General features: G+C 42.5%; 1 protein-coding gene across 1 annotated transcript in view; it reads left to right on the plus strand.

Annotated features, from left to right (window-relative positions):
• REST (RE1 silencing transcription factor) overlaps positions 1-12,810 on the plus strand; it is a 32,856-nt gene extending 20,046 nt beyond the window's left edge. The window contains exon 4 of the mRNA XM_044280022.1: positions 9,950-12,810. Coding sequence (XP_044135957.1) covers positions 9,950-11,964 — 2,015 coding nt within the window. The 3' untranslated portion in view covers positions 11,965-12,810. The remainder of the gene's footprint in view (positions 1-9,949) is intronic.
• The last annotated feature ends 2,318 nt before the right edge of the window (positions 12,811-15,128 follow it).

A 15,128-nucleotide genomic window follows, 5' to 3' on the forward strand; every position in this document is an offset into this window, starting at 1 on the left:
GAAACCACACGGGAGAGGGCATGCTAGGGAGCGAGTAACACTATATCATCATAACCCCTTAACAGCCGCCTATACGCCTTTTTACGGCACAAGTCTCCCATAGAGCGGGGGCCCAGCCTTTAGATGACACAGTCAATAGTGACCCCTGCATCTAAGTATTTTAGAGGGAGGCAACTCCCTCTGTCTCCTATCAGCAACCCACAAATAAGATTGTAGTGTGCCGATGTTTTTCCATGGCAGACCTAATGAAGGCCCAGGCCTGCTTGCAGTATATATTTCTAGCAGGCTGTGCCTCTCTGGTGACTGTTGGCATAGCACTGACAGTATAATACATTTGTACTGCATTAGCAGTACAAATGTATTATAGAAGTGATTACCTATTAAAGTCCCCTTGTGGGATTAGTAGTAAATGGGTAAAAAAATTATAATCTGTACATTGAACACCATAAAAAAAAAAACTGTTAGAATTCCTTTTTTTATTTTTTATTTATTTCACAAAAGACTAAATAAAAAGTGATCAAAATGTGTTATATATCCCAAAATGAAAAGTAGAAGCCATACTGCAAAAATCAAGTCTTTCAGGAACAAAAACAAAAAAAATCTATGGGTCTTGGAAGGCAACTATTTTTTATTTTTTTTTACCAAAAAGTGTTTTATTGTGCAAAAGAGGTAAAACGTAAAAAAAAAATTATATATATTTGGTATCACTGTAATCTTACTGACCCAGAGAATAAAGTTGTATTATGCCCAAAAATTAATGCCACAACATTTTTATGTATTGCTGTTTTTTCCCCATCTTTAATACTCTGTGCCATAATAATACATCAAGGTGATGGCATGGCCTAGATGCTGGGCCTGCACCATCGGTTGTACAGCAGGCACTAAGAACACAAATTTCTGGCAGTTTAACACCTCAGATAGTGCTGTAAATAGCATCTAAAAGGTTATACAGTTCAATAAAGTTTTTAAAATATATTAAAGCAAACCTGCCACCTCACCTGTTTTAGCAGTTAATTGCATTTTCCATAAAATAACAGTTCTGGAGCATCTCTTCTTATGACTCTGTTGTGCCATTCCTATTATTTAGTAACATAGTTTATAAGGCCGAAAAAAGACATTTGTCCGTCCAGTTCAGCCTGTTATCCTGCAAGTTAATCCAGAGAAAGGCAAAAAAAAAAACTGTGAGGTAGAAGCCAATTTTCCCCACTTAAGACCCATGCCATAATTCCAGATTTTACTCTTCAATACAAAAGCACAATTACTTCACTTACCAAACCACCTCAGAAGTATAAGGAACTGGGAGTCAAAGTTAAAGGGCATGCTTGGCCACTTCCATTGTACGGTGGCAGAATATGTTGAATATTGTTATCTGCATCAAATTATACTGTACATGTAGGTTCCCTGATCCCGTATTTCTAGTGCAGCTTCAGTATACATGAGAAGAACATGTACATCTTATCAGGTTTAAAGGGGTTGTCTGAGTTATTTTTTGGTTCTTTCTATGTTCCTAACAAGGCAAATATAACAACTTTACCTGGTTCATCAGATTTGACTGAGGGTCACATGACCTCTGATGTCAGCTTCTCTCCCTGCTCTAATAAAGTTTGTTGCACAATCCTGTAAATGAGACGTCACTGTGCTGGCCACGCCCCCCTTCACTGCCGGGCTGTCTGCTCTCTCCTAGGATTCTTAACCCCTTCAGCTGCACAGACTGGGTAGCTGCAGGCAGTGACAATTCTGGGCACAGGAGCTGACAGACTAGAAAAGCAAGAAGGTAGGGGGAAGATCCTGTGTGTATTAGCAGTGTCATTATACAGGTGGGACTTTTAGTTCTACACATACAACATGCTGTTGATTCTCCCAGCACTCAGAGCAGCTCTTGTATCCACTCCCTTAGCAGTGTCATTATACAGCTGGGACTTGTAGTCCTACACATACAACATGCTGCAGAGTCTCCCAGCAGGCAGACATGTCGCTCAGGGCAGCTCTTGTAGCCACTCCCTTAGCAGTGTCATCAAACAGCTGGGACTTGTAGTCCTACACGTACAACATGCTGCTGATTCTCCCAGCAGGCAGACATGTCACTCAGGGCAGCTCTTGTAGCCACTCCCTTAGCAGTGTCATTATACAGCTGGGACTTGTAGTCCTACACATACAACATTCTGCAGAGTCTCCCAGCAGGCAGACATGTCGCTCAGGGCAGCTCTTGTAGCCACTCCCTTAGCAGTGTCATCAAACAGCTGGGACTTGTAGTCCTACACGTACAACATGCTGCTGATTCTCCCAGCAGGCAGACATGTCACTCAGGGCAGCTCTTGTAGCCACTCCCTTAGCAGAGCAGGGGGAGGGGCAGAGGTTGTTGTTGTTATTGCATGTAAACAAGGGTCAGAAAAGAACCAGGGAAATTAGGAAATATATATATTTTTTTTGCATGAAATTTGCTTAGCTTAGTTATATATTTTTGCCCATCAGATTTACAGTGCTATATATATTTTTTTCAGAACTCTGACAACCCCTTTAACCACTTCAGCCCCGCTAGGTGAAACCCCCTTCATGACCAGGCCACTTTTTACACTTCGGCACTACACTACTTTCACCGTTTATCGCTCGGTCATGCAACTTACCACCCAAATGAATTTTACCTCCTTTTCTTCTCACTAATGGAGCTTTCATTTGGTGGTATTTTATTGCTGCTGACATTTTTACTTTTTTTGTTATTAATCAAAATGTAACGATTTTTTTGCAAAAAAATGACATTTTTCACTTTCAGCTGTGAAATTTTGCAAAAAAAACGACATCCATATATAAATTTTTCGCTAAATTTATAGTTCTACATGTCTTTGATAAAAAAAAAATGTTTGGGCAAAAAAAAAATGGTTTGGGTAAAAGTTATAGCATTTACAAACTATGGTACAAAAATGTGAATTTCCGCTTTTTGAAACGGCTCTGATTTTCTGAGCACCTGTCATGTTTCCTGAGGTTCTACAATGCCCAAACAGTAGAAAAACCCCACAAATGACCCCATTTCGGAAAGTAGACACCCTAAGGTATTCGCTGATGGGCATAGTGAGTTCATAGAACTTTTTATTTTTTGTCACAAGTTAGCGGAAAATGATGATGATTTTTTTTTTTTTTTTTTTTTCTTACAAAGTCTCATATTCCACTAACTTGCGACAAAAAATAAAAAATTCTAGGAACTCACCATGCCCCTCACAGAATACCTTGGGGTGTCTTCTTTCCAAAATGGGGTCACTTGTGGCGTAGTTATACTGCCCTGGCAATTTAGGGGCCCAAATGTGTGAGAAGAACTTTGCAATCAAAATGTGTAAGAAATGACCGGTGAAATCTGAAAGGTGCACTTTGGAATATGCGCCCCTTTGCCCACCTTGGCAGCAAAAAAGTGTCACACATGTGGTATCGCCGTACTCAGGAGAAGTTGGGGAATGTGTTTTGGGGTGTCATTTTACATATACCCATGCTGGGTGAGAGAAATATCTTGGCAAAAGACAACTTTTCCCATTTTTTTATACAAAGTTGGCATTTGACCAAGATATTTTTCTCACCCAGCATGGGTATATGTAAAATGACACCCCAAAACACATTGCCCAACTTCTCCTGAGTACGGCGATAGCAGATGTGTCACACTTTTTTGCTGCCAAGGTGGGCAAAGGGGCACATATTCCAAAGTGCACCTTTCGGATTTTGCAGGGCATTTTTTACACATTTTGATTGCAAAGTTCTTCTCACACATTTGGGCCCCTAAATTGCCAGGGCAGTATAACTACGCCACAAGTGACCCCATTTTGGAAAGAAGACACCCTAAGGTATTCCGTGAGGGGCACTGCGAGTTCCTAGAATTTTTTATTTTTTGTCACAAGTTAGCGGAAAATGATGATTTTTTTTTTTTTCTCTTTTTTCCTTACAAAGTCTCATATTCCACTAACTTGCGACAAAAAATAAAAAATTCTAGGAACTCGCCATGCCCCTCACGGAATACCATGGGGTGTCTTCTTTCCAAAATGGGGTCACTTGTGGCGTAGTTATACTGCCCTGGCAATTTAGGGGCCCAAATGTGTGAGAAGTACTTTGCAATCAAAATCTGTAAAAAATGACCGGTGAAATCCGAAAGGTGCACTTTGGAATATGTGCCCCTTTGCCCACCTTGGCATCAAAAAAGTGTCACACATCTGGTATCGCCGTACTCAGGAGAAGTTGGGGAATGTGTTTTGGGCTGTCATTTTACATATACCCATGCTGGGTGAGAGAAATATCTTGGCAAAAGACAACTTTTCCAATTTTTTTATACAAAGTTGGCATTTGACCAAGATATTTTTCTCACCCAGCATGGGTATATGTAAAATGACACCCCAAAACACATTGCCCAACTTCTCCTGAGTACGGCGATACCAGATGTGTCACACTTTTTTGCTGCCAAGGTGGGCAAAGGGGCACATATTCCAAAGTGCACCTTTCGGATTTTGCAGGGCATTTTTTACACATTTTGATTGCAAAGTTCTTCTCACATATTTGGGCCCCTAAATTGCCAGGGCAGTATAACTACGCCACAAGTGACCCCATTTTGGAAAGAAGACACCCCAAGGTATTCCGTGAGGGGCACTGCGAGTTCCTAGAATTTTTTATTTTTTGTCGCAAGTTAGTGGAATATGAGACTTTGTAAGGAAAAAAGAAAAAAAAAAGAAAAATCATCATTTTCCGCTAAATTGTGACAAAAAATAAAAAATTCTAGGAACTCGCCGTGCCCCCCACGGAATACCTTGGGGTGTCTTCTTTCCAAAATGGGGTCACTTGTGGCGTAGTTATACTGCCCTGGCAATTTAGGGGCCCAAATGTGTAAGAAGTACCTTGAAATCAAAATGTGTAAAAAATGGCCTGCGAAATCTGAAAGGTGCCCCTTTGCCCACCTTGGCTGCAAAAAAGTGTCACACATCTGGTATCGCCGTACTCAGGAGAAGTTGGGGAATGTGTTTTGGGGGGTCATTTTACATATACCCATGCTGGGTGAGAGAAATATCTTGGCAAAAGACAACTTTTCCCATTTTTTTTATACAAAGTTGGCATTTGACCAAGATACTTTTCTCACCCAGCATGGGTATATGTAAAATGACACCCCAAAACACATTCCCCAACTTCTCCTGAGTACGGCGATACCAGATGTGTGACACTTTTTTGCAGCCTAGATGCGCAAAGGGGCCAAAATTCCTTTTAGGAGGGCATTTTTAGACATTTGGATCCCAGACTTCTTCTCACACTTTCGGGCCCCTAAAAAGCCAGGGCAGTATAAATACCCCACATGTGACCCCACTTTGGAAAGAAGACACCCCGAGGTATTCAATGAGGGGCCTGGCGAGTTCCTAGAATTTTTTTTTTTTTTTGCATAAGTTAGCGGATATTGATTTTTTTTGTTTTTTTTCTCACAAAGTCTCACTTTCCGCTAACTTAGGACAAAAATTTCAATCTTTCATGGACTCAATATGCCCCTCACGGAATACCTTGGGGTGTCTTCTTTCCGAAATGGGGTCACATGTGGGGTATTTATACTGCCCTGGCTTTTTAGGGGCCCTAAAGCGTGAGAAGTCTGGAATATAAATGTCTAAAAATGTTTACGCATTTGGATTCCGTGAGGGGTATGGTGCGTCCATGTGAGATTTTATTTTTTGACACAAGTTAGTGGAATATGAGACTTAGTAAGAAAAAACGAAAACAAAAACAAACAAAAAATTTCCGCTAACTTGTGCCAAAAAAAATGGCTGAATGGAGCCTTACCAGGGGGGGAGTGATCAATGACAGGGGGGTGATCAATGACAGGGGGGTGATCACCCATATAGACTCCCTGATCACCCCCTGTCATTGATCACCCCCCCCTGTAAGGCTCCATTCAGACATCCGCATGATTTTTTTACGGATCCATGGATACATGGATCGGATCCACAAAACGCATGCGGACGTCTGAATGGAGCCTTACAGGGGGGTTATCAATGACAGGGGGTGATCAGGGTAATCACCCCCCTGTCACTGATCACCCCCCCTGTAAGGCTCCATTCAGACGTCCGCATGATTTTTACGGATCCATGGATACATGGATCGGATCCACAGAACGCATGCGGACGTCTGAATGGAGCCTTACAGGGGGGTTATCAATGACAGGGGGTGATCAGGGTAATCAGGGTGATCACCCCCCTGTCACTGATCACCCCCCCTGTAAGGCTCCATTCAGACATCCGCATGATTTTTTACGGATCCATGGATACATGGATCGGATCCACAAAACGCATGCGGACGTCTGAATGGAGCCTTACAGGGGGGTTATCAATGACAGGGGGTGATCAGGGTAATCAGGGTGATCACCCCCCTGTCACTGATCACCCCCCTGTAAGGCTCCATTCAGACATCCGCATGATTTTTTACGGATCCATGGATACATGGATCGGATCCACAGAACGCATGCGGACGTCTGAATGGAGCCTTACAGGGGGGTTATCAATGACAGGGGGTGATCAGGGTAATCAGGGTGATCACCCCCCTGTCACTGATCACCCCCCCTGTAAGGCTCCATTCAGACATCCGCATGATTTTTTACGGATCCATGGATACATGGATCGGATCCACAGAACGCATGCAGACGTCTGAATGGAGCCTTACAGGGGGGTTATCAATGACAGGGGGTGATCAGGGTAATCAGGGTGATCACCCCCCTGTCACTGATCACCCCCCCTGTAAGGCTCCATTCAGACATCCGCATGATTTTTTACGGATCCATGGATACATGGATCGGATCCACAAAACGCATGCGGACGTCTGAATGGAGCCTTACAGGGGGGTTATCAATGACAGGGGGTGATCAGGGTAATCAGGGTGATCACCCCCCTGTCACTGATCACCCCCCTGTAAGGCTCCATTCAGACATCCGCATGATTTTTTACGGATCCATGGATACATGGATCGGATCCACAGAACGCATGCGGACGTCTGAATGGAGCCTTACAGGGCGGTTATCAATGACAGGGGGTGATCAGGGTCATCACCCCCCTGTCAATGATCACCCCCCCTGTAAGGTTCCATTCAGACATCCGCATGATTTTTTACGGATCCATGGATACATGGATCGGATCCACAGAACGCATGCGGACGTCTGAATGGAGCCTTACAGGGGGGTTATCAATGACAGGGGGTGATCAGGGTAATCAGGGTGATCACCCCCCTGTCACTGATCACCCCCCCTGTAAGGCTCCATTCAGACATCCGCATGATTTTTTACGGATCCATGGATACATGGATCGGATCCACAGAACGCATGCGGACGTCTGAATGGAGCCTTACAGGGGGGTTATCAATGACAGGGGGTGATCAGGGTAATCAGGGTGATCACCCCCCTGTCACTGATCACCCCCCCTGTAAGGCTCCATTCAGACGTCCGCATGATTTTTACGGATCCATGGATCCATGGATCGGATCCGTAAAAATCATGCGGACGTCTGAATGGAGCCTGACAGGGGGGTGATCAATGACAGGGGGTGATCAGGGAGTGTATATGGGTGATCACCCCCCTGTAAGGCTCCATTCAGACGTCCGCATGATTTTTACGGATCCATGGATACATGGATCGGATCCGTAAAAATCATGCGGACGTCTGAATGGAGCCTGACAGGGCGGTGATCAATGACAGGGGGTGATCAGGGAGTGTATATGGGTGATCACCCGCCTGTCATTGATCACCCCCCTGTAAGGCTCCATTCAGACGTCCGCATGATTTTTACGGATCCATGGATACATGGATCGGATCCGTAAAAATCATGCGGACGTCTGAATGGAGCCTGACAGGGGGGTGATCAATGACAGGGCGGTGATCAATGACAGGGCGGTGATCAATGACAGGGGGGTGATCAGGGAGTTTATATGGGGTGATCAGGGGTTTATAAGGGGTTAATAAGTGACCGGGGGGGGGGGGGGGGGGTGTAGTGTGGTGTTTGGTGGGACTGTACTGACCTACCTGAGTCCTCTGGTGGTCGATCCTAACAAAAGGGACCACCAGAGGACCAGGTAGGAGGTATATTAGACGCTGTTATGAAAACAGCGTCTAATATACCTGTTAGGGGTTAAAAAATTCGGATCTCCAGCCTGCCAGCGAGCGATCGCCGCTGGCAGGCTGGAGATCCACTCGCTTACCTTCCGTTCCTGTGAGCGCGCGCGCCTGTGTGCGCGCGTTCACAGGAAATCTCGCGTCTCGCGAGATGACGCGCCGATGCGTCCAGGAGGAGAAAAGCAACCACCTTCCGGACGCATCGGCGCGTTAGGCGGTCCGGAGGTGGTTAAGAGCCTACATGTTTTGTAAGTTATGGTTCCCCTACTTGTTTCCTCCTTTAGGCTAGGGCTACATGGCGACACTGGTCGTGGCCAGGATCACTGAATAGCAGTGATCCCATAGAAATGCATGGCCGCGACAGTTGCAAGACATCCAGCCATGTCTGTGTGTTTTGCAACTGCTACAGCGATCCCATTCATTTCTATGAGATCACTACAACTCAGCAATCCTGACCACAGTCACTGTGGCTGCGTAGCTTTTGGCTTCAGGTCGTTCAGATCAGGGCTGTGGAGTCTGAGTCGACTCCTACAAAATTTTAAATTGGAATAAAATTTAAAAAAAAGCAAGTTTAAATGTCCCAATTCACAAAAAATTATAATTAATTACTTCTCTACTGTAAGAATAAAGGCCAATGCATGCAGTGATCACGTTACTGCAAAACGAACACGTTAAGTGACCATGAAGAGGCATGCTTTGCATATGCTTTACTATATGGCACGCAATACTTATACTTTCCATTGTGTTGTGTTCCGCTGTTACAGGGAACGCAACGCCCATGGTTAACCTAGCCTCTCACTGTTGACTTAAGTAAATATATTTTTTGCAGGACTAGACACTTGTATAAGTGAAGGGAATGGATAGTTAATAGTTCAAGACTGAAGCTGTAAACCATTTGAAAAACTGCTGTCTAGTGGATTCTACTAGGGAAATTATGTTTTAGAATAAATGCCCCTTCCTGGATCCTCCTACTGTCCTATCATCAGCAGAAGATCAGCACACAAAGGAGAAGGCAGCAGCTTCTGCCCAACTACCTCTCTGCTATAAGAGCTTAGAAGAACTTGGTGTTTGTCTTTTGCTTAAACTGTTCAATGCAGTAGATTGTTGGCTTCCTAGCCAGTAGTTCTGTGGTAATGACATGTATGTTGCCTTTCTTTCCTTCAAGGAATGTATAAAATACATTTGCATATTAAACACAGAGGAGTCGGAAGTACCAAAAACTGAGGAGTCGGAGCATTTATCTACCGACTGCACAGCCATGGTTCAGATACAGTGTACATTTCTGTGCTGAACATTGTACTTTTTACTGCTTACAAAATATGTATAATTATGATTACTGTGTCTTCAGACTGTCTTTTAATAGTGAATTTATTTCTTTTCTTAACAATGCCTTCATTGGAGCAGCTGGGTATGGATATTTTTATTGCTGTGATATTTGCATGTTATTTTAGATAATCTACTTTTTTGTTATGCCTTTTTATTCCTTGTTTTTTTGTTTTTTTTTACTTTAGGCTGTGGCTATATGTGTATGGCAAACTGCTTTATGTAGTGGCATCTCTGTGAACATTGGAAGTTTCTAATATTCCCAGAGCAGAATGACTACTCGCTGATTTTTTTTAATTTTTTTTTTAAGTTGTCTCAGATACAATTGTTGGAAGAAAGTAAACAAAATCAGGGTTGATTTGTGGAAAAGCCTGCCACAGGCACCCATAGATATAATCGGGAAACTGTTGTCCTGTCACCTGTATAGCCCTGGCTGTAAAGTAGAATGTGTAATATTTAATGTGTTTGAGTCATATTTTTTTGATACTGTATTTTCTTTATCTTAATAAATAATTTCTGTTTATTTAGGTGAAAAGCCATTTAAATGTGAGCAATGCAGTTACGTTGCATCAAATCAACATGAAGTGACACGACATGCCAGACAAGTCCACAATGGACCAAAGCCTTTGACATGTCCACACTGCAACTACAAAACTGCCGACCGCAGCAACTTCAAGAAACATGTGGAGTTGCATGTTAATCCAAGACAATTCCTGTGCCCTGTTTGTGATTATGCTGCATCAAAGAAGTGTAATTTGCAGTATCACATAAAGTCTAGACACTTCGGGTGTGCTGACATCACGATGGATGTGTCCAAAGTCAAACTGAGGACAAAAAAAGGAGATGCAGCAAGTTCAGACGTCAATTTAAATAAACAGGAAGAAAATGAAAACTCTGATGTTAAAAATGAGCTTCCAGAAAAGAAAACTGAAGAAAAACCTAAAGCAGATAAGGAAAAATGTGTAAAGGTTACGCAAGCTGCCAGTCCTCCTGTTGATCAGATCACCACAAGAAGCCACAAGCCCACTTCTTCAAAAGCAGAAGATACAACCCTTGTGAAAGGTAAATGTGCTAAAAGGAAGTCGAATGTGATAGCTGAAAAGCCACTTAAGACAAAACAGACCCAAAATACCAATGCAAAGAAGAGGAGGTTGTCAGCGAAAAGTAAACATAACCATGAGGTTCCTAGAAAACCAATCCGGGCTGATAAATCTGAGAAACGGAAAGTTGCTGTGAAGAAAACTGACCACAAGAAACCAATAAAAAATAAACACAAGAAGACTGCTTTATCACCCAAATCTGTTATTTCAAAAACTAAAACTAGCAAGTCATCAACTGATAAGGATTCTGAGGCCATGACGTTAAAGACCCCTGTAGACCAGAACAATGAAGTACCACCAGCAGAAAATTGTCTTGAATCTGTTACAGAGCCTGCACAGGAAGATGTCCCAGATATCACACCAGTTATAGATGGCAGCAACCTGAATGAGGAAATTAACACAGAAGAGAGCCCAGTTAGTCAGGTATCTGAACCCAGCATTCTCAGTTCGGCCACCATAGAAATAACACCGGAGTCCGATCAGTTTTCCTCGGAGATGGACTCTGATGTAAATAAAGATAATGAGCTGGAGCCTGTAATCAGCACAGTTACTGATGAACCCGTTTTAGAGACTCAAAGAGCAACTGATATGCAGCCCTCAACCATATGTTCTCCAGCAGAAAAATCTGAATCCATTCCTGAAGCAGCCTGTTGTCACGAGGAGAGTGTCTTGCATTGCACTGACTCTGCAAGTGAGGAATCTGAAAATGTAAATGATGCTGCCTCAAATAATAGTAGTTCAGAAGAGAGTGAAGATCTGGAGCAACCAAACCCAAGTGAAGCAGAACAATTACTCCCTACAATGATTCCAGAAACTGTAACCGATTGTGATCCAAAAGAAACTGTAACCGATTGTGATCCAAAAGAAACTGTAACCGATTGTGATCCAAAAGAAACTGTAACCGATTGTGATCCTAAAGAAACTGTAACCGATTGTGATCCTAAAGAAACTGTAACCGATTGTGATCCTAAAGAAACTGTAACCGATTGTGATCCTAAAGAAACTGTAACCGATTGTGATCCTAAAGAAACTGTAACCGATTGTGATCCTAAAGAAACTGTAACCGATTGTGATCCTAAAGAAACTGTAACCGATTGTGATCCTAAAGAAACTGTACATGCATCATGTGAGGCTATGAGCCATGAACCTGTGGACATTGAGGAGGATGAAGGAATCCATAGCCATGAAGGCAGTGAAATCAGTGACAGTATTTCAGAAAGGAGTGATGACTCTGGTTTAAATGGTTTACAGTCTCCTCAAGAGACTCTAGAAACTCAGCCTCTTCTTGAAGTGCCTTCTGGGTCCACCAGCATCTCTAATGAAACTTTTGTATGCATTTTTTGTGATCGTGCCTTCAAGAAAGCCGAAGAATATACAAAGCATCTAAAACGCCATTTGGTCAATGTTTATTACCTTGAGAAGGCAGCACAAAATCGATTATAAGTTAAGAAAAAAAAGAAGGATCCAATGGACATGATATTTAATCTTTGGGTTCTTCCAAAATGTTACAGCGTTCTTCAGGATAGCTTGCAAATGACCTAGTATTCCCTTGTGGTGAAAGACATGTACCATTTAACACACATTTTTTTACAGTTTTGGATTGTAATTTTTGGCAGTATTCTATGTATGCATCTAACAGTCCTGTTCAGAGTAAGGCCTGTTACCATAAGCTGAGCTTTTTATTGTATATAGCAAAAGTAATCATCATTTCAACCATGAAAACACCCAAACAATACAATAGAATCACTGATGGTATGAATTTCCGCATCTAAATCGTGTGTTTGTAAGTCTGGGAAATATTCCTACACTCATCATAGATTCATTTACTTCTTGATATGAAAAATACATAAAATGTATATAACGATAAGGTAAATATGTGTTTTAGATCATGATATTCTTTCCAACAGCTTGTTCACATGTTCAGTGTGCTGGCTAAGTTCCCTTTGTTCTTTTTAAACTAGCGTTGATCGACAGTATAGAAAGTCGTTGGCACTTATTTACTTTCCCTTATATTATACAGTGATCGCAAGTTTTTCATAGATGCAGTTGTTTGTGCGCTGTTTTACCCTCTCTTACAAGCAACAGGCAGATACCAGTTTACACGAGGTTGTGCACCAGTGACAAACATGATTGTCAGCATAAAAGACAAAATCAGCAACAAATGGGCAAATTATAATTTGATCACCACACATGTTTATACCAGGCAATGATTGTTCAGTTGGGTTTTGCCCTGTAGAAAAGGTCTTTAAAGGGAACCTGTCACCGGGATTTTGGGTATAGAGCTGCGGACATGGGTTGCTAGATGGCCACTAGCACATCCGCAATACCCAGTCCCCATAGCTCTGTGTGCTTTTATTGTGTATAAAAACTGATTTGATGCGTATGCAAATTAACCTGAGATGAGTCAGAGCTTGAAAATATGACTCTTCTCTGGTCACACAAGTAAGATATGACTCTTTTATGTTAATTTGCATATGTATCAAATCTGGTTTTTTTTACACAATAAAAGCACACAGAGCTACGGGGACTGGGTATTGCTGATGTGCTAGCGGCCATCTAGCGACCCATGTCCTCAGCTCTATACCCAAAATCCTGGTAACAGGTTCCCTTTAAAGGCTACAAACACTTTTGGGGGATTTTTTTTTTAGCTGGTCTTTATGAAAAATTGTCAGAAGTTTTTGTCCTACAGGGTTAAGTTTCAGCCTATCTACAGACTGTCAAATCTGTTTTACACTGGGTCCCGTCATGTTGCTGTTCTGACAGCTCATCTGAAGTCCTTTTCTCTGAAATCTTGACAGCTCATAAACATTCATTATAGCTAAATTCTTATCAAACTGATAACAATATGTTATAAATTAGTTTTTATGAGCTGTCAGAATTCTGAGATAAAAGCTTCACATGAGCTGTCAGAACAGCATCATGACAGGACAGTGTAAAACTAAGTGTCATGAGATGAGCTACAACTTGAAGGGCTTCGGTCACCCCACTAAACCTTTATTTATTTTTTTGTTTACTTATAATCCCTACACTGCGATTTATGCCTACATAATCTAATTAATCATTTTGGTCCAATAGATTTTGTTTAAAACGTGCTTTTAAAATATGTAAATTACCTTGCTACCAGCTGGTAGCAGCCGCATCCTCCGATCCTAAAGACGCCCCCTCCGCATGTTGATTGACAGGGCCAGGGAACGGAATCGTTCTCTGCTGGCCCTGCCTGTTTGCATTCAAAATCTGGCGCCTGCGCCGCGGCCATACCTGTCTTCAATCGGCGCAGGCTCACTGAGAGGCGGCCGCTCGCTCGGCTGCTCCATCCTCAATGCGCCTGCGCCGGGTGTAGATGTGACGTCATCTGCACAGGCGCATTGAGGATGGAGCGGCCGCCTCTCAGTGCGCCTGCGCCAATTGAAGACTGGAACGGCTGCGGCGCAGGCGCCAGATTTTGAATGCAAACAGGCAGGGCCAGCAGAGAACGATTCCGTTCCCTGGCCCTGTCAATCAACATGCAGAGGGGGGCGTCTTTAGGATCGGAGGATGCGGCTGCTACCAGCAAGTAGCCGCCCTACTTGCTGGTAGCAAGGTAATTGGCATATTTTAAAAGCATGTTTTAAACAAAATCTACTGGACCAAAATGATTAATTAGATTATGTAGGCATAAATCGCAGTGTAGGGATTATAAGTAAGCAAAAAAAAAAAAAGTTTAGTGGGGTGACAGAAGCCCTTTTAACCCTACAAAATAAACGCTGAAAATGTTTAATAGAGCCAATTGAAAAAATAACTTTTAGCCCCAAATTTTTCCCTGGAAGTGTTCATAGCCTTCAAGCTCAGAATGTTAACGTTGGTTACTAAATGTCTTCACATGCAGTGCTTGTGTGTTGTAGGTTTGGAGCTGCGTTGCGTAGTCTAATAGTAGTCTAATAATTTCATTATTCGTATGATCCTTGCTTCCTTAAGAATAACGATATTGCAGGGAAATCAATCCTCTCCATCTACAGATCAAGCAGCAGTTATAGCAGCCTTTATTCTGTGAATGAAATGCTTACATTTTACACTGGACATTGAATTAATACAATAAACCACTTGTGCTACAGAAATCACAAACTTAACTTACAAATACAGCAGTGCTGTATGGTTGATTCTCGATGAGTTATGTAAACTGTGGCAAGAAACTTTTGGTTGACTTTTCAATGGCTGTTGTGATATATTACACTCAAGTTTACAACTGCTCCATCTGTATCCCCAACCCACAGGATACCAAACAAGCATCTAATCCATGGGGGTCTAGCTCCCACATAAATGGAGTGGCGGGGCGAGCATGCACACAGCTGCTCCATTTACTCTCTGTAGGACAGCAGAAGATATCAGAGCACTTGGACCCCCACTGAGGGGTGGATAGGGGGATAAGGTGATTTCATGGCACAACCATTTTATTGATCATTTCCTAATTGAAAATACATAAAATGGGTAAATCTTTTACGGTAATCATTTTCCATAATTACGGCTAACTGTAATAGTGCATTCCAACCAAGATCTAGCTGTAATGTATTTGGATGCAAAGTTTCATCAGACAGGCTTTGTTCATAAAAAAATTTAAACTAGACGGGAGC

The sequence above is a fragment of the Bufo gargarizans genome, chromosome 1 (genome assembly GCF_014858855.1).
Source record: "Bufo gargarizans isolate SCDJY-AF-19 chromosome 1, ASM1485885v1, whole genome shotgun sequence".
Classification (NCBI taxonomy): domain Eukaryota; kingdom Metazoa; phylum Chordata; class Amphibia; order Anura; family Bufonidae; genus Bufo; species Bufo gargarizans.